The sequence below is a fragment of the Populus nigra genome, chromosome 1, assembly GCF_951802175.1.
Source record: "Populus nigra chromosome 1, ddPopNigr1.1, whole genome shotgun sequence".
Classification (NCBI taxonomy): Eukaryota; Viridiplantae; Streptophyta; class Magnoliopsida; order Malpighiales; family Salicaceae; genus Populus; species Populus nigra.
Window position 1 is genome coordinate 42,310,409 of NC_084852.1, and position 25,347 is coordinate 42,335,755.

Below are 25,347 nucleotides of genomic sequence, written 5' to 3' on the forward strand. Positions count from 1 at the left end.
TTATCTTGTCGGGTTTGCATGCTAGTATCTTAACACTCTTATAGATGATTCCTCTTTCCACTAAGAAACTAGAAATGGGATATTTTCACACATTAAAGAAAGAAAAGACCAGGACAAAAGGTTGAAATAGATGGATCATATTTTTGCTGCTTCTTTGCTTAAGGGTTTATTGTTATGAGTAAATGCAAAGTTGCTCTTCTATGCATTAACAGAAAAAGGTTCGTATGTATGCTCGATTGATAGTATTATTTAATTTTCAGCGAGGGCATAGCTAGTACAATGAGACACAAATGATCGATCTGTCTGTATCTTTCACTGATCAAGACGGGGAATAAGCTTAACACAATTACTTGTGCCTTTCCTAACTTCGTACTGGCTCACATGCATGGAGAACACACAAATTGATACAGAATTGAGGTGCACAGAAACTTCCTTAGATATTGAGACTCCAAGGATGCTACAAGATTACATTCATTTTATTCATCAAATCTAGCATATCTGACCACAAGGGTAAAAAAAGACTACTGATACCTAATAACACTCATATAACTTGATATCCATCTCGAGGCGAAAATAATAGGCACCCTGGAAAGTGTCAGTACGAATCGTGGCAATCCCTCTAGCCATGAAAAAGTCTCCTGTCCCTCCAACTACAGAAAAATCCCTTGTCTCCATCATCATCAAATCGGCACCCATTATATTTAGAGTACCTTTGTGTTCAGTGGAGTTAAAGATCAAAGTGTAAGCAAACCAAGCAGTGTAAGTGGACTTCATGTCATAGAAATAGAACCCTTGTGCTCTTGCAACAGGACGAGAAAGAAGGTGATTGTCTTTGGTCATGGGATCATCAAAAACAACTAGCATACCAAAATTAAAGTTTCCTAGCTTTGTAGCATTGGTAGCTGCAGCAGATGTTGCATTAGCCGCATCCGTGCCATTAAAAAGAGTATCGTGATAATAGAGCACGATATGTTTGCATGGTTCTTCTGGCTTGAAAGAATTTTTGGCTGAAGAAACAGATAGAGATATAAATAGGGGGGAGATAAAGAAGAAGAAAATCATTACAAGATCTCTCATTGTCACAGTTGAGATTGTCCTCAAATCTTGTGCTAGATCGAACCAATATCTTCAGCTTATATAGCAATTTCCAGTCTTTAGACGTCATTGTCTTACGGCATCACGTGATGTTATAGCCTCAACAACTCCTGTCCTTTTGATTTTGTAGTATTAGTTCTTAAGAGAAGCGCGCACATTATTTTAGATAGTGAAGTGTTTGGAGCTAACTTGTGTTTGGTCCTACTGAGCGTAAGCGATCAAAAGATGCTGCGAGAAAACGATTTCTATGACTCTTGCATGTATTGTTTTTGGCTCAAGATAGAGAAGATAAGAAAGAAGTCGTTGTTAAAGTTTTGGCATTCATCTTACAAAATTTTGATTGCAATCTATATCTTAAAGGGGCAGTTGGTGAATGGTGTGGCCCCATGCCAATCAGAGAGCGGCTACACAGCCCTGGGAACCTCTAAAGTTCAGACAATTACTCTGATCAAGCTTTCTTCTCTTTGCACCACCGTAGATTAGTGGAATACTCCAAGAAATCCACTAACTAAATTCGTGACGGGCGGGACCCAAATATTTACTCCGGACTTCTAATTTTCAGAACTAAAAGGTGTAAAACAAAATCGAACTATTAATAGAGCAAGGGTTGCATTTCAAATGCGAGCAGCAAGCTTAGCTTTCTGCACTTCTGAAAGAACATTTCTAGTGGAGAATACAAATCAAATACACTAATATTGTTCACTCACCAACTCTCGAACTTAGTGTTATATCTTCTGTTCTACCAGCATTCATAGAATTTGACATCGAGACGGAGCCTGAAATACACATCACCTTCACATGCATCAGACGTCATTATGGTTGCAATTCCTCAGTGCATGAAAAAATCTCCAGAACCTCCAACTACAGATATATCTCTACTCTTCACCATAATTGGGTCAGCTCCAATGAAATATATGGTTCCTTGGTGTCTTGTGCTGTTAAGAACGAAAGTAAAGCCTAACCAAGCTGTGAATGTGCTTGTGGTATCGTAGATATGCATGCCTTGAGCCCTGCCAACTAGTGGAGAACAAAGATTGTTGTCAAGGGTAATGGGATCATCAAAAACTGCAATTTTTCCAAAATGGAAGGGGCCTGCTAAGATGGTTAAGTTACCACCTTCTGGTGCTGCCACAATTGCCGCTGTAACATTAGCAGCATTCTGTCCATTGTAAATTATGTCATGGAAGTAGAGGACTAATTTCTTTCATGGTTTGTACTGCTTCTTCCGGCCTGGATAGGCTGAAGATACAGAAAGGAACATAAGGAAAAAAAGAACGATGCAGCCTGCAGTTCTCATTTTCTTTCTAGAGATGATCTAAAGAGGAAAGAAGCCGAGTATGCAAAAGCAGAGCTAGTAGATGAATGAGCTCAGGCTAGCACTTGTTGATTCCCTCTATACTCCCTGTCCTTGTATAGGACTACTTAGATCCTACAGGGTCAAGAAATGAGAGTGAATCAAATCTGAAGGCTTGTTGTTCATGTTTAGTTAATAAGATTCTATTTTTATCAATTAATTTTTATATTTTTCTCCAAAAATCTACTAGCCAAAGAGTCATGTTGTAGTAATAGAGTTTTGTCAATTTTAGGAAGGCATATTAGTTTACTCTTTGGAGATTCGATGGGATTGGTCCTACTTGGTGGAACTTCCAAAACACGCAGTCAGATAATGATCTTGTGTTTTCGGCTAATTTTTTTCATCAAGTATAAAATTGGATAGCTAAATGACCGAAAAGAAGAACTCTTAACCACACCGTGCATGATTAAAAGAATATGAAGTGATGCCATGTGATGAACATGGGAAATGATTATTACAATTCATTACGTTCTGACTAAACATTAACTGGACACAAAACTAAAATCCCATAGTTATATTCTGAATCTTTTCCCAAAAACTCTTACCCAATCTGCAAAGCTAAATCCAAAGACACTTGGCTACTGTACTGTTTAACCACCAGAACTGACGCTGTTGTTGAGATATCAGAAGAGGCCAACAGCCCCCCTACAGGCCCCAGTTCTGGACTGTCACTACTACTCCTTAAAGCTAAGGCTATTTCACCATCAGGCAATCGACCCACCAGGAAAAGATTGCTGTGGCGTGCCTCATGGATTGCATCGATAGTTTCTGCAGCATTTCCAACAAATTTCTCTTCAAGTTTCACAGAGTCATCCTTGGACATTTTCTGCTTCAACTCTGAGATGAAATCTTCATCCAATGATCCCAATCTGGTGCTAGAACTACCATCCATATCAACTCTGGATATCTCTCCTCCAGCTTCAGGTTTCACTCTGGATATCTCTCCTCCAGCTTCAGGTTTCACTAAGAAGCGAAAAACCTTTAAACTGACACCAGGGTGTTCAGCCATTCGAGCTCCATAAGCAAGGGCTTCACGATCATCACGGCCTCCAAAGAAAAGGACTGTGATAACATAAGAAACGTTACTTGCAGATACCTGAGTGGTTCCACCAAACCTGCGGTCAACTAGAATTCCAACTGAGCAAGGTGCATCCCCAAGAACTCTCCTGTTAACCAGTTGGAAGTCAGTTCGAGTTGTCTCAAGTGAGCCATCCAACCTCTGGTGTTTATGGAATGGAAGAATGATCATTGCAGCTCTCTTCCTCTCAGCAGTGGTGCAAATGTCCTCATGCATGTCAGCCATTGAAGAGATTGCAGTCATCGGCCGGACAGAAACACGGCTCAATTGCTGGAAAGCATCAAATGCCACGACAACAAGGTTAGAACCAGACCGCTGGCCCCGGTTCCAAAAGGGCAACCCATTTTTCCTTGCCTTGTGGACCATTAATATGGCTGATGTCCTCTCAGAAAGCTCCATGAGGTGCATTGCATATACACAAAGCCCTTCAGCCTTCTCAACCCCTCGTGACACTTCAAGAAGATTTATTATCGATGAAATATTTCTTGAGCCATGGAAACAGGCCAAAATCCTAAGTTTAGTATTTGAACTTCTCCTTTCAACTGTCCTATACTTGTAGTCAGCCATCTTTACTCTTCGTGCTGGCTTGTAAACAGCTGTAACAAGAGGTGTAGTGATGAAGGTTGTAAACAGAGCCATTAAAACCATAATGGAAAATGTCTCATCATTCAAAACCTGAAAATCCAAACAAGCAAGTGATATTTGCATTGGGTCGTTTGAAAAAAAGCACACAGCTATTACCAGAACCAATTTAAATAACAAAATAGTTAATTACCTTTCTATCTTTACCAATATTGAGAACAATGAGTTCCACCAAGCCTTTGGTGTTCATTAGGAATGCCATGGCAAGAGACTCACGGAGAGGCACTTTGCATAAAATGGACACCACAAAAGTGCCAACAATCTTCCCAAAACATGCTGTGAAAATAACCAAAACCAGTAGGCCCCAAGATTGGAGCCCTTGAATTGTCGCTACATTGGTCTTTAGTCCACTTGAGACAAAGTACAATGGAAGGAAGAGTCCAGAAACAATATCTTCAACTTTTTCTACAAGAGCACCTGCAAACGGAGCTTCCTTGGGCACCAGGATTCCAATAACAAAAGCACCAAACATAGCATGAATTCCAATAGCATCAGTTACAAACCCAGCAGCCAGAACAGCAGCTAAAGTAGCACATACATACATCTCTTCAACTGGCTCACCTTCTTGGCACCACTTAGTCATCCATTTGAAGATTGGGGGCACAATTAGAATTGAACAAATGACAAAAATAAACCCAGACAGGAAAACCCAAAATGAAATAATGGGAGAACTATTAGATCCAGACAGAGAAATGGCAAGAGCAAGAAGAATCCATGCGGCCACATCATTTACTGCTGCAGCTGACATGGCCATTCTGCCAATATCAGTTGTTAAGAGCTTCAGCTCAGCCAGAATTCGTGCCAAGACAGGGAAGGCAGTTATAGAAAGTGCCACCCCCATGAAAACAAGAAATGCAGTGCTATTAACATCTTTAGATATGGCTAACCGGAGAATAAATGATGTGCCAATTCCCATTGCAAAAGGGAGGCTAATTCCTGCCATGGCAATTGCTAGTGCCTTTTTTCCAGTTCGACCAAGAGATTTGGGATCTAACTCTAGTCCAGCAAGAAACAAAAAGAAAATGAGGCCAATGTTTGCAAGGGTATCTAACACCGTCAGACTCCTGGTTGGGAATACAGCCTGCAAATATACCTTGCTTCGACCCAAAGCAGATGGCCCAAGTAAAATTCCTCCCTGCCACAAGGTAAAGTTTTCAAGGTTAACCTTAGCAAAGCTTCTACTAGAGACAGTATTTTTAGCTGCTAGAATTTCAATTTGATGAACTATATGTATTGATTGCACTATGCCTCTTGAAATCTTCCTTGCTAGCATCAAACTGAAAGTGTATATGTTTTTCAAGCAACCTGCTGAATTTGTACAGCAAAAGAATGTGCCGAACCATGATTATCAAACTTAGGCTTGATCCAAACATATCCACAAGGTAAAATCAGAGGAATAAAAAAGCCAAAATCAAGACCAAAGGGTGGATGTTGAGCCACAAACACCATCGTCTTTTGCAGAATCAAAGCCAATCTCACTGTGAAAAACAGAATAACATTCCAGTTGATGTCTTTCGACTCCATATTAACAAAAGATGAATTTATTGCTACTTGACCGTTAATTTAATCCCAGAGGAGAGAATCAAACAGCGGGACCAAAAATATAGAGCGACGTGATAATTTTTGTATGGGAAGGACAAAATCCTAGAGAATCACAGTCATTTTCAATAAAGCATCATCTTTCTCAAATACAATTTCTAATCCTTATTTTAGTAAATTCTAAAAGAAGAACTACACAAAATAAAATAAAAATAAGGCAACTCGCATCCTGGATAAAAGACGACTAAAAAAACACTTAACATGCACAAACAAAATAGCAGAAAATGCAAAAGCAAAACCAAATCAGCATATATCAGATTTCAATCAAATATAAATAGATGAGAAATTTACATACAATAATCTCTGCAATCACCCTTGGCTGTCTCAATGGTCGTAACAGAAAAGCAAGACCCCTTGTTACCACAACCACCAAGCATATCTGCAAAATGGCTAAAGGGAGTGCAAAATCAAGAGGATTATCACCCTGAAATACCCCATTTGATGTAGGCTTTATAGATGGACATGCATGCCCTGATGTAGCATTTGACGAAACCATATCACCCCACCAAAAAAAACTCTCACAAAATCTTTATAATCTTTACTCCACTCACTGCACCAAAAAAAACAAAAGAAAAAAACCCTTCATTGATTATTTCTGCATCAATTGGAATGAAAAGAAAGAAGAAGGTATTGCAAGAGAGGCAAGGTTACCAGTTGAAATTCTGCAAGAAGTTGAAAGTCTGGCAAGAATTAAACAAGGGTCTGTCTCTTTAGTGTCCTTATTCAAAACTGCTTGCGAAAGCCTTTCGTTGACATCTTTTTAGGATTTTTTTATTTTTATTTTTGTTGAGATTATTTACATCAATACCTATATCCATGTATTTAAGAGATTGAATTAAAATTAAAATTATCATGTAATTAAAATTTTCAATATCAAAATATGAAATATCTGATGTTGTTGATACAATTATCTAAACATTAATGGAATAAACCTTTCAAATTTAAAACAGGATAGCTCCATGAAACCTTTTTTTATTTATCTAGTGGCATAATAATAAAAATTAAACATTAATATATAATAATAAAAATGAAGCATGTACTTCTTAAGCTACAAGTATAACACTTGTGTATTTGATATATGTAAACTTAATGTGTATATTTTAATATTCATTTGTATAGCCGATGTGTATATTGTTTAAAATTTTAAAATTTAATTTAAATTCAAAATAATTTAGAATTTTAATTAAGAAATTGTCTCATTGAGGTTTTTAGTTTTAGATCAATAGGTACATGTATTTCCACGATATATAATTATCACCGATAGTAAAATTAAAGTATATTTTTTTTATTAATATGGATATCCGGGCTAACTTATATATATTTCGATTAATCCCACGGACCTTAAAGTTAACGATTATATAAGCCTTCAATGAATCTGAGGGGACTCAAATTCATGATTATTGAGAGGTAAACCTAAGACCTAATCAGTTGAGCTACCCATCAGGATTGATAATTATAAATTCTAATAAGCTAACAAGTACAATTAAAATATTTAATATATGTGAATTAGGAATATCATAATTTTTTTTAGAGAGAAATAAAAAAAGGTTTAAAAAATTGAACCAAAATTTCTTGTAATATATTTTTTTTTATTAGTTTTAACTAAATCAGTTAAATGCTCATTTTATAAATTTTAATTTAAGATATTTTTATTGTATATCTTTTATTCACGTCTAATATAGGAAACAAGTAAAAGAAAATATTTCTTATAAGAAATTAATCCTTATCAAGGTCACTAGATTATTTTAAAAAATATAAAAGTGTATTATTTGAATTATATATTATTTAGATCCTTAAGTATTTGTACTAACTTACTAGTAGTTATTTTTACATCATTGAGTTTAATAACTTTATTTTTTAAATTATTTTTATTTAATTATATAATAAAAATAAGTATTTGTACTAACTTACTAGTAGTTATTGTTAACAAAGGTTTAACCATTGTTGAAGTTAAATAATCAAGCATAACAATTATGCCAATTTGACTTAAAAATATACAAATGCACGGACCACAACATGGCATGTTCATACCAAGGAAGGAGAACGTGAAACGTTGATCCACTTTCGCTTAGAATATACAATTAATGTTGGAATTGATTTTATAAAAATATAAAGGTTATTTTAAAAAATTGTCAACTCAAGTAGAACTATATTAAATTTTGTAATTTAACATAAGAATTTTAACATAGAATATTAACATGTTTTAAAAAAATTAATTAAATAAAAATATATCATAAAACTTAATTCTCGATAATTATATAATTTTTCAAATAATTTTTTGTGTTAAAATGCATACTGATAATATTTTTTTTTATTTTTAAAAAATTATTTTTGACATTAACACATCAAAACGATCCAAAACGTACAAACCATATTATATTTTAGCAAAAAAAAATTTAAATTTTTTAGCAACGCAGGTTGAACCGCGTTTCCAAACGTTATCTAAAATATATAATTAATGTTGGAATTGATTTTATAAAAATATAACGGGTATTTTTAAAGAAGGTCAACTCAATTAGAATTAAACGTAAGAATGTTAACATACAATATTAATATATTTTAAATTATATAAATAAATAAATATATTCTCAAAAAACTTTTAAATAACAAAAATTTGAAACCCAAAATAATAAATTGAAAAGTATACCTTGTCCGCTAGTTAAAATAACCCTCGTACTAACCCATGATTCTCCTAGAAAAATGCAACTAGATGACAAACAACTTTACCACGCTTCTCATTCACACCCTTTTGTCTAAACACTAAGTACGGCTGTGCACATGACACTTGTAAGGATGAGAACTCTTCCAGATGTTCTTTTTATATTTAAAGATTCCTAGCATTTCTTTTTGTCCATCAAAGCCACAAATCAGATCTTCTCTGCGTGCGTTTGCGATGCAACAAATCTTGTGGTTATTTTTTATATTAAAATAATTTAAAACATAAAAAAATAAATTAATTTTAACAAAAAAATAATGAATTTTGTGGACTGTGATTTCCACCACGTTTACAAGTGATAGTACAGTTAGGGCATCTTTCTTTCTGTGTTTTAAAAATATTTTTGGTAAAATTTAAAATTTTTTTGTTTTTTTATTAACTTCAAATTAATATGTTTATAGTGTTTTCAAATCATTTTGATGTGCTGATATTAAAAATAATTTTTAAAAAATAAAAAAATATTATTGGCATGCATTTTGGCACGAAAAGCTATTTGAAAAGCAACCGCAACCACACTGCCAAACAAACCCGGTTAAAAATTGTGTTTTGTATTGTGATACCAATTAAAAAATTAAATTTGAAATGCAGTTTTTATGAAGTAGTTTTTACATAATTTTTTAATTGAATTTCATAAAATCTTGTTTGTTTTTGCGTTTTAAAAGCGTTTTTAAAAAAAAATTAATTTTTTTTATTTTTTTCTTTACTTAAAATTAATATTTTTTTGTGTTTTCATATCATTTTGATGTGTTGATATTAAAAATAATTTTTTAAAAATAAAAAAATATATATTTTGATGCATTTCAAGATAAAAAGTAATTTGAAAAGCAAACTCAATTACTAAATATTTTATATATAGTTTTTACTATATATAAACTTCAACCATAATTTTTACCAAACACGTATATAAATCCAACTAGCCACGTATATCCATACTTTTTAAAAACTTAACTTTTTAACAACATCTATTTGATATTTTGGAATGATAGGAAAAGGTGGCCACTGCTTTTCATTTCTTGCTTGCCTTCAAAGCTAAACACTTGTTTCATAATTACAAAAGATATTTTTTTCATCATCGCAATGAGAATTGATTATAAAAAAAAACTTTAATCTCAAATATGATATAGGATTTTTATACGACTCTTGTTGTTTTTGAATTCGAAAATTTATATCTTTCAGCATATAGATACCCATCCCATCTTTACTCGAAGACTACCAAATGGAACTTGGTCCAACTAATTGAAAATGGACTGTGCCGAGCTTAGTGTGCATTTCCTGCACTGGGCCCAGTTGATCCTAACTTGATCAGAGCTGTGGCTCGGTAAATACCAGACCGAGCTCGAATTATGGTGTCTAGGAGCTTCAGGTGACTGGTCTTTGGACATGCCATTTTCGGCGGTGAAAAAGAAAACAAGCTGTTCATGGAAAAATAAAAGGTAAGAGAACAGCTATTTGTTTTTCGAAGAAGGAAGGTGATGATGACTCCTGGACGATCTGCGGGATGTATAATCCAGTAGACATAGGCGTGAAATACCCCTGATTTTGAAGTTATTTACAATATGTTCCCCTGAATATGTGGGGTGAAAGAAATCGGTAAAAATAGCATGGTCTTCGAAAAGAACAAAAAAAATGTCTTCTGCTAATTCCAGAGCCCAAACCATCAAGCCTAATTCCTGAGCCCAGACCAGATTAGGCCTGGACAGTCTTTATGACTGTCAACTCTATTGTTTTTTAATTACTTGAAAAGTGCTGGGCCCGGAACTTGGGTACTACTCTCTACTTGGGCCCGGAACTCTATAAGTAGCTTCATTATCTCCTTTCACGAAAAACACAACTGCTATAAAACCCTTCACTGTTCGGAGTCATCTGTCCTTTTATTTATTTATTTATTAATATTTCTTTCATTTTATTTTTTTTTAATTTATTTTAATTTACTTTCTATTAAATTACTCCAATCTAAAACAAAAATTTAAAGGACTTTATTTTTTTCAATTAATTTTTTTAATTTAATCCTTTAATTTTTCTTTGATTTTACATTGTTATTCATTTTTTTTTTTTTTGCTTTCTATTAAATTATCACAATCTCAAACAAACATCTTCATATTTAGTTGATGTTTAATTTTTTGAGCGTCTATTTTTGTTATCATCTCATTAAATATAAATTAGTTAATTTTTTTTTGTTAAACTAGTAGAGTCCATAATCCGAATCATGAATTTGATGGATTATGCGGTAAAGTCTGAATCAATTCAGCATATCTTCATCTTGATATGAAAACAAAAGATGTCATTTTGAGTTTTTTTAAGTCAAATCATATTATTTACCAATTGTTTAGGTTGTCTCTATACCCATCAACTCGACAAGGTTACGTCAAGATAATCACTACGCGAGTTCATTCTAAACTCATGTTAGGTAAGGAGTCGAGTTGAAAAATTTCAAGGTTGACCTGCTGGGTCCATCATTTTTTTTCTTTTTAATTTCATCTTTCAATTTATTTTTTTCTTTAAATTGAATCATTTTTTACCTTTTTTTTAATTTCATCATTCATCATTTGATTGATTTTGATTTGGTCTTCATAATTTATTTCAATTTGTTTTTTTATAGGGTTATCTCAATCTCAAACAAACATTTTGGTATTTGATTGGTGCTTAATTTTTTAAGTGTCTATTTTTATTTTATCATATCATTAAACAAAAATATCTTTTTAAAAAATAAAGTTTTTAAACTTTATGAAGTCCATGATTCGGATTGCAGGTTTGACAAGTTAAGCTGTGAAGCTTAGGTTGATCCAATATTTTATCTTCTAAATATTAAAAAAAATATTATCTTGAATTTTTTAAAAGCAAAACCATGTTTTTTACTAATTATCTAGATTATTTTGGGACCTGTTAAATTAAATAAGTTTTTGTTAATATAACTATCAAGTAAGTTAATTTTAAACACGGGATAGATAATAAATTAAATCATAAAATTTTAAAATTAATTAAATAAGTTAGATTTAATAATAATATCAAATAATTTTTTATTACTTTAAACTAGTTTTCACCTAAATATTTCAGGATTATATAAGTACTTCGAAATTCACATGCCTAAAATTCATTAATTGTTGATTGATGGATCCGATAGAGAAAACACACGTGGAAACCACCAATTAAATGATTGGAGGAATTTGGACATCCATCAAGAATCTCAATTTCCATAGACTTATGGATATCCATTCTTATTAATAGGATTTTGGTTCAACAATATTTGCATGTATTTGGATATAAAGATATCATAAGCAGAGTTTTGAACCCGGCCAACTGATTGACCCAGCTCAAAACTCATGTTATAAGCTTTTTTTTTTAGTTATTTAGGTCAATTCTATTTTTCTATAAATCAAAATGACGTTGTTTTGATAAAAAATAAAAAAATTAGTTAACAGATTACAACCAGATTTTTAACCGAGTTTTGCTGGGTCACCGGGTCAGCTGGATCACATCGAGTTGTGACTTCTTTTATTTTTTTTAAACTCGACCCGGTTTTAGTTTTGGATTAATCAATTTTCAGATCAACCTGTTAAGTAATGCTAAATTTTAAAATTATAATTATAAGTTGATTGTTAATATTTATATCTCACATAAAAGCTAGTTAAAAACTTTATTGTGATGGCCAAATTATTTTTTTATTGTGGTGGATATTGAGCTAATTATTATTCTTTTAAATACTAACCACTACCTATTCAATATCTACTCAAATTTAACTATTATTCGCATTAATCACAGCATGTTCGAAATCAAAACGTTAAACAGTATGATTAAGCAGTACTACCCCCTGTGTTTCTACTCATTGCCTGCCACGGAAAGGGCACTTGAAGAATATTTTATTCACCTCCTACTTCTGCTTTATTTTTTTAGATGTTCCTTTTCATGATTCAGGGTACTTCATAGTAATTTTCTAGAGAGCAGCAGGATCCATGGATATGCAAGACTACGGGTGTTTTTGTTTTTATTTATTTGTTGTGTGGTATAATTCTTTAAAATAAAAAAATATAAGATTAAAAATAATAAATTTATATTTTTGTTGATGTATTTTTTTATTTTTAGCGATGAGTTCTATCACTAAAAGCAAATATAACAGCAAAAATAAATGTATACTATGTAATCATAGAAAAGTCCAAGTGTCCAACACACAAAGGATACAAATACAATTAAGCTAGTGGAAGTGATGTTCCAATTCCTCCAGCTTCATGGTAAGCACAAAGCAACTACTATTATTTTATCGATTTTTTCTAGGTTTATTTTTTAAAAAAATAGATAATGTAAATAGGGGATATAAATTTTATGTGGAGATATTTTTATCATTGTTATTTTTAGTGGATAATAAATTTTAATGTATCTTTCTACTTATGCCTATCTCTTTCTTTTTAAAATAGCTCGCAAAAAATAATTAATAAAATATTATAAAAGCCTAAACACATTTGGGAAAAATACTTTACACATGTCTTGATTTATCATGTACTGTAATAGTAAATTGATAGTTTTGTCATTCAAAAGAATCATGCAATATTGTGTCCCAAGGGTAAAATAGTCTTTTTGCTTGGTCCATTTGTTATTCTATAACTGGAGTAGAGAGGCATATTGGTCTTTTCTCTATTTTTAGAATAGTGAAAGTATTTTATCATAAAAAAAAAAACACACTTAACTATGTTATACGGGTTTTTTTTGATATTTTATATTTTTTGCTATAGAATAGTGACTTGCCCTTAGAATCATTTTTTCAATAGCTTTGCTACAGGGGGTTACTCGTCAATTCATGAAGGCTTTTTTCGTAATAACTATTTGATTACAGAGGCAAAGTGGTATTTTCGTAAAAAAACAATAAAAAAGCTATCAATGTGTGTATTGCATGCACTAATCGCTTCATTGCATTTTGGTTATTGACTCTAGTGGTCAAAAAATTTGTTCTGTCATGTAATTCGATTAATCTCGGCCTCCTCCTCCTCCCTGTTAGGCACATGTGGTGGCTAGATTTCCAGTGAGGCGCTAGCTTCCTTTTTTTTTTTGATTTTTTCTCTCTCTTCCACTTGTATATCCGCTCCTAACCCTTTAAATTTGCGTATCATCTCTTTAAATTTGTTTTTTTTTATTTTATCTTTTATTTTTTAAAAAATTCTATTGTTTTAGTTTAATTAATTTTTAAAATTAAATTTTTTTTCAATTTCATCCTTCTTCATTTTTTCACTTTTTTAGATTCAGTCCCTATTCTTTTGATTTATATTTTTTTATTTGAGATATTTTTTATTTTTTTTTAATTTCACCCTACATTTTTTTTCTTTCAGATTTGATGCCATTTCCTTTTATTGCATTTTTTTAAAAAAAAGCTTTGGTAAGTTTTTTAATTTGAGAACTTTTTTTTTAATTTTATTTTTTAATATTAAATTAATTAAGAATTAAAATTTTTAATTAAACTTATATCTACGATTTCATAGGTTATGAATTAGAAAATTAACCCAAGTTTAATACTGCGAAACAACACTTAACTTGAGTCGAGGTTTTAATATTTCACTCTTCAAAGCACATTGTTATTGCTATATTACCCTCAAAATCACAAATTATAAAGCTTCGCTTCATGGGTTAATTTGCAATCTCATATTGGTGTTTTTGTTTCAATCATTTGGTATTTGAAATAATTTGATTTTTTAATTAATATCAATAATATTAAAAAATCCCAACGAACATACTGAATTAAAAAAATAAACAGCATAGTTGTTATCTACAATGTTTTATGAAATATACCGTCATTGGATTGACATTCAAAAAATATCCTGACATTTCGTTATCATTTATTTTTTAATATTTAATTAAATAACAAATTATTTCAAAAAAATCAAGTTATGAAATTTTTTGGATAGTGAGCACAGTCGAGAACCAATCTTGACAACAAATTTCAGTGAGAGAGGTGACGTTGTAAGTATTCTTAATCCTGTTCTTCATAAACAGAAGCCATCCATCAGTACCAGGTATTATTAATAATGTCTTGTTTGAAACGTCGCTCGATACACAAAACCCAACTCCATGATACCCTGATTATTGAAACTGAAAGTTATTAAAGTTTTTCAAAAAGGAAATTCAATTCCAAAAATAAAGGAAAGAAATTACCCCTTTACTAGGAGGAACGACAGTCACAAATTGGCGGGTGACCCAATCTAAAACTCATCGACAGGGAATCCAACACTTTGCCTCCTTCTCTCTCTTTCCATGATCACCACCCTTTTTGTCCTCTTTTTATCCATGCAGATCACACACACACAAAAAAAAAAAACTCACTGCAACTCCGAAACAACAACATAAAAACAACAAAATTTTCGCTCCATCCAACCTTATAAACTGACCACCAAAGAAAATCCCATTGCAAAAAAAAAAAAAAAAAACCGAAAAGAATGAGCTAAAAAAACCAAGACGCCACCCACCAAGAGAGAATTAAAAAAAAATAAAAGAATGAAAAGGAAAAGTGGAGAAGGGGCAGCAGAAAAGGAGGAAAGATTGAGGGAAAAGTTGAAGAGAGGTGTCTTGGTAGGGAAAAGAGTGGGCCCTTTTTCTTGCACTCCAGTTAGACTTTGGAAACCTTTACCTACTGCGCATGTTAGCATCATTGACAACACCACTACCAATAGTTCATCAAGAGGAGCATGAAGAGCCCCCTCTTTTACTTTTTAACGATAGCAATTGTACTGTTGTCGTTTCTGCTAGAAAGCTTGCTGCTGTTCTCTGGGAATTTCAACATTTCTTGCCTTGAGTCTCTAAAATGCACAAGGGTGTGCATCTCACTAATGGCGGAGGTGGTGGTGGTGATTCTAGGTTGCGCCGCCACGAAAAGCGGCAACATTTTTTCAAGGAAAAGGGACTTGACCTCTCTCATTTCTTGGCTGACCCTTCTCCTAGTTCTCCTGATCAGGTATGTACATATGCTTATAATATGTTTGTATATGCGGTAGCTTCTTTTTTTCTTTGATGATGCTGATTGGTTGTTGAATTTCGGGGTGTTATATTTGATTCTAACTTGTGTTATACTTATTGTATTTATAATGGAAGAAAGGTTATGTTTTGGGAAATTATGTATTGATTAATTATTTGTTCTCTTATTACTGGATGGTTGATAAGGTTTAGTTTATGGAGCTCCTTCTCTTGGTTGAATTTTTTGTCAAAGAGCATAGATTGTTAGTCTCTGTTTTGATTGATGAAAATAATTATTTTTAGTGTCTTTTGCCTTATTCAAAGTTTGCGTCTTTTTCTATGTAAAGTTCGATTTTTTTTTGTACAGATTGGTTTATATGGAGGAGAATATCTAGTTTATTTGTTAAGATAGGTTCTTATCATTGCTTCGGTTGTTTTTGATGCAATGCTACTCTTTGTTTCCTATAGTTTTTTGACCGTTTGTTGTGCTCTCCAATTGTTATATTTTCTGCAGAATAATCGTCAATTATGGTTATTTATGAATTGGCAATGTCTTGGTGAAGAATTTCACTCTTGTTATTTGGATATTCATCTTAGCTAATCCAACTTTAGTCATTCAATACTTTTTTTTTTAAAAAAAAAAAACTGGAAAGCCTTTTTGAGAGCTCTAAATATTTCATGAATCCTTAATGTGCACTATATTTAGTGCGACTCTAAATTAGCCAACAATGACTATCTTTGCAAACTAACAGGTTTTTTAATTAATTGATTTTTTCAACTGTGCCGCCTGTTGTGCAGTAACTTGATCCTAATTTTGAATCTGTAACAATGCAGTGCTATTTTCTGCTGCTAATCTTGATGTCATTTCTTAACCAGCCAGAAAGTGCAGGCAGTTTAAGGAGACATATTGCTGCATCTCTGATTCAACACCATCGATCAATTGAAAGAAGTAACCATGCTCTACAACCTGTATCTCCAGCAAGTTATGGTAGTTCTATGGAGGTAGGCGTCGATGTATTTTCACTAACTGCCTGCAGAATACACAGAGCTTGTATAAACTGTGATTCTGTTTTGAAACAAATTTTGGTTTTCTTGATTCAGTAGTGCAGTAGAAGTTGTTTTGAGTAGCAAAAGGAAGACTGATTATCTAACCATGAGTCCATGGTTAATCCTACAGAAGCTGCTAGGGCATTATACCACATTCTTCAAATTACATGAAGTTTTTTGTTTGAGCCCCCGATTTTAGTTCCTCTTTGCATCGATTAACTAGAGTATATGGGCAAATATATAGTTTCATCCTGTCCCCCTCTCTTTGATTTATGTGATATTATTCACAATGATAGATTTTTATCTGGTGAGTTATATGAATGATAACATCTCAGTTCCATTTTCTTAAAATTTCGAATTCCTTAGTTTTTGCTCTGTCTTTTATTCCCTTATCTCCTGGAAAGAGGCTGGGAAGGGGGATGGAGGAGGTGGCAACATTACCAGAGCTTTAAAATTTCAATTTCTATTGTGATCCTCCTCTAATATTCCAGTCTGTTGCTTTTTCTACATATAATTGTTTACAAACAGGTTTACCAGTAAATATGGTTGGCTGTAGCACCTGCTATTTCTTCAACTTTCATCTTGTCTTTTTCTGTATAATTTTTCTTTTTTTGCCAATATGCTTCCTTCCAGAGAAACAATTAGCCTCGTTATGCCTTCCTCATAAATTGACATGTCTTTCTTATACAGGTGGCACCTTATAACCCTGCAGTCACTCCTTCCAGCTCGTTGGACTTCAAAGGAAGGATTGGTGAGTCACATTATAGTCTCAAAACATCCACAGAATTACTAAAAGTATTGAATCGAATATGGAGCCTTGAAGAACAGCATGTTTCTAATGTGTCATTGATAAAAGCATTGAAGATTGAGCTAGACCATGCCCGTATCAGGATTAAAGAACTACTTCGGTATCAGCAAGCAGACCGGCATGAGATAGATGATTTAATGAAGCAAATTGCTGAAGATAAACTAGTTCAGAAGAGTAAGGAGCAGGAACGTTTGCATGCTGCTATCCAGTCTCTCAGGGATGAGTTGGAAGATGAGAGGAAGTTAAGAAAACGATCAGAGAGCCTCCACAGGAAATTAGCCCGGGAGCTTTCTGAAGTGAAATCCTCTTTTTCTAATGCTTTGAAAGAGATGGAAAGAGAGAGAAAATCTAGAAAGTTGTTGGAAGACCTTTGTGATGAGTTTGCCAAGGGAATAAAAGACTATGAACAGGAAGTGCATGCCCTGAATAAAAAATCTGACAGGGATTGGGTTGGAAGGGCTGATGGTGATCGTTTGATTCTCCACATATCTGAATCATGGCTTGATGAGCGGATGCAGATGAGGCTAGAAGAAGCACAGCATGGTTTTTCTGAAAACAACTCAATAGTGGACAAATTGGGTTTCGAAATAGAGACATTCCTTGAAACTAAACGAATGGGTAATTCTAAGAGTAGCAATAACGTATTGCCAAGAGAACGGCGGAATTCAAAGGAATCTGTCCCTCTGAATGAGACTGTAAGTGCTCCACAAGATGTGGGTGATGAACAGGATTCAACGGGCAGTGATTCACATTGTTTTAAGCATAACAGACCAGGCAATGATGACTTTCACTTACATGGAGATGAAGCTGTTGCTGGTCATACTGATGAAATGGAAAAATCCACCCAAACAAAGAAAAAGCTTGCATCTCGTGAAAGGTCCAGGTGCCAAAATCCATCCAACTTGCAAGTTAAATTCAAAGAACACAAGGCTCAGGCTATGCCATGTAATGGAAATAAGAAATCCGAGGTGATGGAACTGGAAGGGGTAAAAACAGGTGAAGGAAACCCTACTGAAGTGAGCATTTCTCGGAGGTCTGAAAACTGTGATGCCACCGAAGGTGGCAGTCTTGAAAGAAAGAGCAAAGTTGATGAAATTCATGGGTCAAACTCGAATTATGTGATTGATAACTTGATAAGAAGTCATATCTCATCATCAGAAGCAGTTAATCTGCACCTTGAGAACGACGCCGGTGAGGCTTCTTGCAGTTACCCACCAAGGAGGAATGCTAGTCCAGTTCGACAGTGGATGTCAAAACTTACTTCCCCAGATCTTGACATTTCTGAGTCTTCTACAAAACCGCCTCCAAACCTGAAGGAAAATACTTTGAAAGCGAAGCTTCTTGAAGCGCGGTCAAAGGGGCCACGCTCTCGTCTAAGAATCTTCAAAGGTTCTTCATAGGCTATGGTGAAAACTCTCAGTTGAATTGTTTACGAGTTCCTGTTGGAAATAAGGGAATTGGCTACTCAAACCTTCAGGATCAGGAACTTGTGCTTTGTGAATATTGGCCATCATTAATGTTGCTGCTTTATCTTTAAACATAGTTCTATATTCATCTTATTGTAATTTGCAATTCAAGTCTGTATACGAGTGTTACACTGTTTTATAGCTAGGTGGAAGATAGTTCTTTTTTTAAGAAGCATTACAATTTTGAGTAAGTTTAGGCTGAAATCTCAGTTTCCACTCATCCACAAGGGTTATCTTGTTGTCGGCCAACATCTTCAATTCAGTAAGTGCATTTTGCTGAACCAGCATCAGGGACTAATATAATCTACTGTTATCTTGTAGTCCAAGATTGGGTTTAGGGCTTAACGCTTAGCTAATTCGATCTCGATCTATCAAACAAGGTAAGATTTTGACCTAACTTGTTTACAACTACTTCCTTTATTTACTTGCGTTAAATGTATTTATTCAATCTGTATGGCCTCATACTGGCTGCATGTCAATAATAGTTAATCTACTGGCCTTGGCAATCTGTGGTTGTTGAAATATACAAGCCTACTCATCAACTGTGGCTTGTGGGAAGCATGTCAACCGTTGATGGCCAAACCTCCCATTCCCAGTTCCCGCACTGGGAAAGTTAAGTACGGTGTCATATGGAATTCCGCGTTTAACAAGTGAAAGACCTGTTCACCTCAAAATTATACAGGACTTTTTACACTCTGTTTTCGTTTTCGTTTTCTTTTTCTCTCTTTTTCTCGACGAAACAAAAAACAGTTTCCACGTTCGGCTTGTCTTTTTTGGTAGACAGAGTAGGAAGGTTAGAATCAGTTATTTAGATCTCTCTTGTTTGCCGACCTATGCTTTGCTGCGGGTCCTCTGTATATATTGATTACAATTTAAGTAAAAACATTAATGCATAAAAAGAGGAACAAGGAGAGTATTAATTTTTTAAAAAAGATAAAATAATAAAAGAGGCTAGGTCCAAGAGCCAAGGTGCCTAGTTTTTCCTTTATTGATCGAGAGCACGACGTCCGTTTTGTTTTTTTTTTTTTTTTGTTAATATTAAATGACATATCATCCATTGGGGCAAACAATCTGTCATGGTTTGCAATGTTTTTCAATAACTTTTATTGATCATAAAATCAAATTTCAAGTTTTAAGACTATAAAAATTCATTTTTTAACTTGTTCAACATGAAAACACTTAAAAAACACCCTACAAGCAATAAAAACTTATTTTCAACCATAAAACAATCTATAATCTCTCTCAAAACTGAAAAATAACTAAATAAAAAAGCATTAACGATGCATGTTTAAACTAGAAATGCCAGGTAAATTGAAAATAGTGAAGTTAGTGGGAGTGAGACACCGTGTAATGTGAAAATTCAAGAAGTTGGGGTTTAAGGCACCGTTTGGGAACGCGGCTGCGGCCGCGTTTCTAAAAAATTTAATTTTTTTTTTTTGCTAAAATTTAATATGATTTATACGTTTTGGATCGTTTTGATGTGCTGATGTCAAAAATGATTTTTAAAAAATAAAAAAACATCGTTGGTATGCATTTTGGCACGAAAAGTTATTTGAAAAGCACCCGCAACCACACTGCCAAACACGCTCTAAATTTCTTTACCCTCTATATCTTATAAAGTTGTTGTTCCTCGTATTGTTTAACAATTTAACAATTATAAAAGACAATAAATTAATAATTATACATTTATAAAGAAGACATTATTGATGAACCTATAATGGGTGAGCTATAGAAAATAGTATCAAGGAGGTCTCAAATACAAAGAAAGTATACTATTTCAAATGATTATGTAGTAAATCTGCAAAAGACTCCCTCAAAATTATTATGGTTCTAGTAACTTATTATAACTTAGAATCACATCAAAATGGATGTGAAGAATATCTTTTTAAGTGGGCATATTTGTTTTAAAAAAGTTTATATGGATGAAACTAAAAGACTTTCAATTGAATTGAAGAAAAGGAGTACATGGTGTGTAAATTTAAGAAATCAATATATATACTTAAACAAACTTGTAGACAATGGTTTCAAGAACTGGTGTGCGGGGAATAGAAATGGTGTGGGGCAGCTGGATCTACAGTGAAGTCATTTTGTTCCGCATGAGATTGTAATTGCAAATACCAAGTAATTTCAGGACCACCTGAAGTGTTCGGCTCGGTCCATGATGAATTCAGAGGGTTGAATTTTAATCCAGGCTCGCTCATTGCCCTCTTTATGTTAGGATACTGGCATGCAAACCCGACAAGACAAAAGGCAAGGAATAAGATAAAATGAGAAATGAGACACACAAGAATTTACGTGGTTCACCCAATTGGGCTACGTCCACAGGCAAGTATAGAAGGATTTTACTAAGTAATGTGGGAATTACAACCTCTCTCAAATAATAGGAGAACAACTAAGAATCTCTCTATTATTAGGAGAAAACACCTCACTTACTCTCTTACAAATACCTCACAATTTTGTGGGATTACTCTCTCTTCACTCTACTCTTCTCTTCTCTATCTTGTTGTGCATATAGGCTTGAATGCATTGCCTATTTATAGGCAAGAGTGAGGGTATAATGGTCATAAATTTAGGAGGAATATATGCCTAACAACTCATCCTCCACTCATACTCCACCAATTATACCAACTCATCCTCCACTCACACTCCACCAATTACAACTCATCTCCCACTCAAATCCCATCAATTATGCCAACTAATTAAAGTGGCTTTACATTCTCCCACTTGAAGACTTTGATGATTTAATCAAGTCTTCACACTTGATTATCTGTGATTCTTCTTCTATCCTTTCTATACTTGCCATCTTCATGCTGCTTACGTTTCTGCTAGGCCATAAGAGGATCTACACCATATATACTTATCAGTGTTGACCGGTTTAGTCAAAGCATCTGCTGGGTTTTCCTTTGTATGAACCTTCTGAAAATCCACACTTCCATCTTCCACAACTTCGCGAACAAAGTGATATTGAACATCTATATGTTTTGTTCTTGAATGAAATGCTGGATTCCTTGCAATATGCAAGGCACTTTGACTATCACAATACAAAAGAATCTTCTCTTGTTTGTGCCCGAGCTCCTCCATAAGTTTCTTCATCCATATTGCTTCTTTGCAAGCTTGTGTAGCTGCCATGTACTCAGCTTCTGTTGTGGACAATGCTACAACAGTCTGAAGTTTAGAGACCCAGCTCACAGCTCCTCCTGCAATTATGAACACATAGCCTGTAGTGGATTTTCTTTTCTCAAGGTCACCGGCAAAATCTGAGTCAACATAACCTCTGACAGTAAATTCTGATCCTCCATAACATAATGCAACATCTGAGGTACCCTTGATGTATCTCAAGATCCTCTTAATAGTATTCCAATGCTCTCTACCAGGATTTGCCATGTATCGACTAGCTGCTCCCACTGCTTGTGCAATGTCTGGTCTTGTACATATCATGGCAAACATTAAACTTCCCACTGCTGATGCATACGGTACTCGAGACATCTCCATCCTCTCTGCTTCATTGCTAGGAGACATACTTGAGGATAATTTGAAGTTAACAGGAAGTGGGGTAGAAATTGGCTTACAATCTTGCATGTTGAAGCGTCGCAAGATCTTCTTACTTCTTGATTTGGACCTCCCTTGCCTTTGACTCCCACTAGAGCCACGCTCCGTTGATCTCCCTCTTGACACCAACAATGCCTCTGCTTGGTTTGAACTATTTCTGTCTCCTTTATTTTTGCGCCTATTTTCTTCTTCCAAGATGGCGGCTGCAACATCATCAAAGACTAAATAGTCTGTGAGGATATTATTGGTCAAGTTGATAATGAGCTGATCATACGAATCTGGAAGACTTTGAAGTAGAAGCTCTGCACGTTCACTTTCCTCTATTTGTTGACCCAACGTAGTGAGTTGTGAAAATAGAGTCCTTATTGTGTTGATGTGGTCAGTCACCGCCGTGGTTTCTGCCATTCGAAGGGTATAAAGTCTCCGCTTTAAGAAAATCTTATTGTGCAAAGACTTGGACTCATATAGCTTTGTTAGAGTCTCCCATATCTCTTTAGCTGTTTTCTTCTCCGCCACACTTGATAATACTTCATCGGCTAATGCTAAATGTATGTTAGCAATAGCATTGCCATCCATCTCATTCCATTTTGCATTATCAGTGATCTCCGCGGGTCGATCCCCAATTGCTGCCAAGCAATTGTCTTTCCTTAAGATTGCCTTGATTCTCATTTTCCAGAGTGAGAAATTGCTCCCATTAAACCTTTCAATCTCGTACTTTGCTGCCATTTTATTCACCGTGATCTATTCAGCTATCACCGTTTCACAGAACTGTAACGTATACAGAAATAGTATCGTGTGAATAATACTTCACTAAGTAAGTTCCCAGGAAAGATTGGAGGGGTCACAAACGGTCCCGCTTAAAACCCAATCTCCTTAGACAGAACTTACTTAGTGAGAATCAAGGCAATTTTGTGGGATTACTCTCTCTTCACTCTACTCTTCTCTTCTCTATCTTGTTGTGCATATAGGCTTGAATGCATTGCCTATTTATAGGCAAGAGTGAGGGTATAATGGTCATAAATTTAGGAGGAATATATGCCTAACAACTCATCCTCCACTCATACTCCACCAATTATACCAACTCATCCTCCACTCACACTCCACCAATTACAACTCATCTCCCACTCAAATCCCATCAATTATGCCAACTAATTAAAGTGGCTTTACACTTTATTCGTTTGTCTGTAATGTTTTTGTGATGGTGAAATTTGATGTGCTGTGCACTACCATGAGTTGCAGAATTTCCCTTCTGAAAAATGTCAAACCCCGAACCAGCTATATGTACAAGGAAGGAAGCTCTGCACTCTGCAGGTGCCTTGTCTTCTGATTTTTATTTTTTTTAATATCAGTTTTTCTTATTCCAAGATTCTGTAATAGATAAACAACCATGAAAAGGAATCCTCCTTTTTTTATAAATAACATTTTCATTTTTGTTAATATCTTCTTGTTATATATATATATATATATATATATATATATATATATATATATATATATATATATATATATATAATGCTTAGGTGTAATAGTGGTTATCTTTAGCACATCGAGATTCTTTAGCCAAGTTTTAAATAAGGTTTTCACATGGAGTTGGTCTAGTATAAAGTCATGGTTATGATTTGAGTTCCATGATAAAGCACTAGGTTTAAAAATTATTAAAAAATAATATAAAATTTATTTTAAAATTTTATTTAATAATTTAAATTATTAAGTTGAGATTATTTTTTAATATTATATTAAAACTTTAATGATTAAACGATTATAAGTTTGAATCTCATCACTTATATTCTATTTAATAAAAAAATAAATATAATATAATATAAGTTTTTGCAAATTTTAAATTTAAAAATTTTTTATTTAAGAAGATATATTAGAAAATAATATAAATTATATCATTGAAACAACTTAAAGTATTAAATTAAAATGGTTCTTAGATAAAAACTTAGATTTGATTAATTTTATGTTTATAAAGAAATATGATCACTTGTATTTAATTTAAATTGATTAGTTAATGATTTAGATTAGGTGAGTTAAATAAAACAATAAAAATTCAAAAAAAAAATTAACATTAACTAAATTATGATTATTTAATTTAAATTTAATAAAAATGATTATATTCTTAAAGCTCATGGAAGGATTCCAATCTTCAGAGTTCATTGTAACAAAGATTATTCTTGGTGTCAGAGTTTATAACTCAACTAGCAATTATATTCCCCATGAAAAGGACTTTTGGTAGCAGCTTTTTAAAAGAAAAAAAATGCCATTATAAAAATGGTTTTTAATGGCATTTAACTATTGTCATTGTTACATATAATCACAATTTTATTGATAAAAATAGAGTTAAGTTGTTTTTATTTTTATGAAGCATTTAATTTTAATCATTTGATTTTAATTTAATGGTTTAAATTTAATGAGCACAACGATCATATTCTTTTGAGAGCATAAGATGATTCTCATCCAATATTTATGCCAAATATTATTAAAATATTAGTGAAATTTCTTATAAATGCTTTTAAATTAAATGTCAATTTTACCATAATTACAATGAAAATTGATACAATTACAATAATATCACCAATCATATATTAATAAGGATACTTTCTTGAAAAGCGGCTTTAAAAATATACTTACAATAGTATTTCCAAAAAATACTAGTATAATTCTTAAAAATTATTAGTAAATGATGCGGGATGCGTAACAAAAGATACTAGTATAATTCTTAAAAATCATATTGATAATTTCAAATCTAAGAAGAAGTTTCAACATGTCAAATGAGTTTTTTTTTTAGAAAAATAAAGTAATTTTTAATTTAATTATTGAATTGAACTGAAATTTTATTTGTGCTGACCAAGGTTAAGAACATATTCAAATTTGGCCTAGATGATCATATTTTAGAATTTTTTAATTTTCTAGTTATTTTAGGATTCATTTCTTAATTAGGTTTTAAGATTTTATCTAGAATTTTATTTGATTTAGGTTTAGTTAACTATATCGATTTTGTCTTTTATATAAACAATTTGCTTATTGTTTTTCAGAAGAGACTATCATAGTTTTTATTATTAT

At 33.2% G+C, this 25,347-nt stretch overlaps 3 protein-coding genes and 1 pseudogene across 4 annotated transcripts; 1 reads left to right on the plus strand and 3 right to left on the minus strand.

Moving 5' to 3' along the window:
- Window positions 1-332: 332 nt before the first annotated feature.
- Window positions 333-1,091, minus strand: LOC133686201 (dirigent protein 5-like). The gene has a single exon (XM_062106955.1). The coding sequence runs from the start codon at window positions 1,075-1,077 to the stop codon at window positions 532-534; it is 546 nt and encodes a 181-aa protein (XP_061962939.1). The 5' UTR covers window positions 1,078-1,091; the 3' UTR covers window positions 333-531.
- Window positions 1,092-1,834: 743 nt separating this feature from the next.
- LOC133696440 (disease resistance response protein 206-like) lies at window positions 1,835-2,392 on the minus strand (annotated as a pseudogene).
- Window positions 2,393-2,817: 425 nt separating this feature from the next.
- Window positions 2,818-6,540, minus strand: LOC133695058 (cation/H(+) antiporter 18-like). Its single transcript, XM_062116825.1, has 4 exons — window positions 6,420-6,540; window positions 6,064-6,318; window positions 4,303-5,304; window positions 2,818-4,202 (listed from the first exon to the last, which is right to left on the minus strand). The coding sequence occupies exons 2-4, from the start codon at window positions 6,262-6,264 to the stop codon at window positions 2,991-2,993; spliced, it is 2,415 nt and encodes an 804-aa protein (XP_061972809.1). The 5' UTR covers window positions 6,265-6,318; window positions 6,420-6,540; the 3' UTR covers window positions 2,818-2,990.
- Window positions 6,541-14,685: 8,145 nt separating this feature from the next.
- On the plus strand, window positions 14,686-18,926 carry LOC133692613 (uncharacterized protein At5g41620-like). 2 transcript variants are annotated; one of them, XM_062113691.1, is made up of 3 exons: window positions 14,686-15,415; window positions 16,291-16,416; window positions 17,152-18,926. In XM_062113691.1, the coding sequence occupies exons 1-3, from the start codon at window positions 15,266-15,268 to the stop codon at window positions 18,667-18,669; spliced, it is 1,794 nt and encodes a 597-aa protein (XP_061969675.1). In that variant the 5' UTR covers window positions 14,686-15,265; the 3' UTR covers window positions 18,670-18,926. The 2 variants fall into 2 exon arrangements, with proteins under 2 accessions (XP_061969675.1, XP_061969683.1); XM_062113699.1 differs by having other exon boundaries at window positions 15,275-15,415; window positions 16,295-16,416.
- Window positions 18,927-25,347: the final 6,421 nt, after the last annotated feature.

What these genes read in the sequence shown, in the direction of transcription:
- LOC133692613 (XM_062113691.1), top strand. Translation starts at nt 15,266, where the DNA reads ATGCACAAGGGTGTGCATCTCACTAATGGCGGAGGTGGTGGTGGTGAT. An exon ending in CTCCTAGTTCTCCTGATCAG is followed by an intron (nt 15,416 to 16,290) that starts GTATGTACATAT and finishes TTTCTTAACCAG; the next exon opens with CCAGAAAGTGCAGGCAGTTT. An exon ending in GTTATGGTAGTTCTATGGAG is followed by an intron (nt 16,417 to 17,151) that starts GTAGGCGTCGAT and finishes TTTCTTATACAG; the next exon opens with GTGGCACCTTATAACCCTGC.
- LOC133695058 (XM_062116825.1), bottom strand. Translation starts at nt 6,264, where the DNA reads ATGGTTTCGTCAAATGCTACATCAGGGCATGCATGTCCATCTATAAAG. An exon ending in GGGTGATTGCAGAGATTATT is followed by an intron (nt 5,305 to 6,063) that starts GTATGTAAATTT and finishes ACCTTGTGGCAG; the next exon opens with GGAGGAATTTTACTTGGGCC. An exon ending in ATATTGGTAAAGATAGAAAG is followed by an intron (nt 4,203 to 4,302) that starts GTAATTAACTAT and finishes TTGGATTTTCAG; the next exon opens with GTTTTGAATGATGAGACATT.
- LOC133686201 (XM_062106955.1), bottom strand. Translation starts at nt 1,077, where the DNA reads ATGAGAGATCTTGTAATGATTTTCTTCTTCTTTATCTCCCCCCTATTT.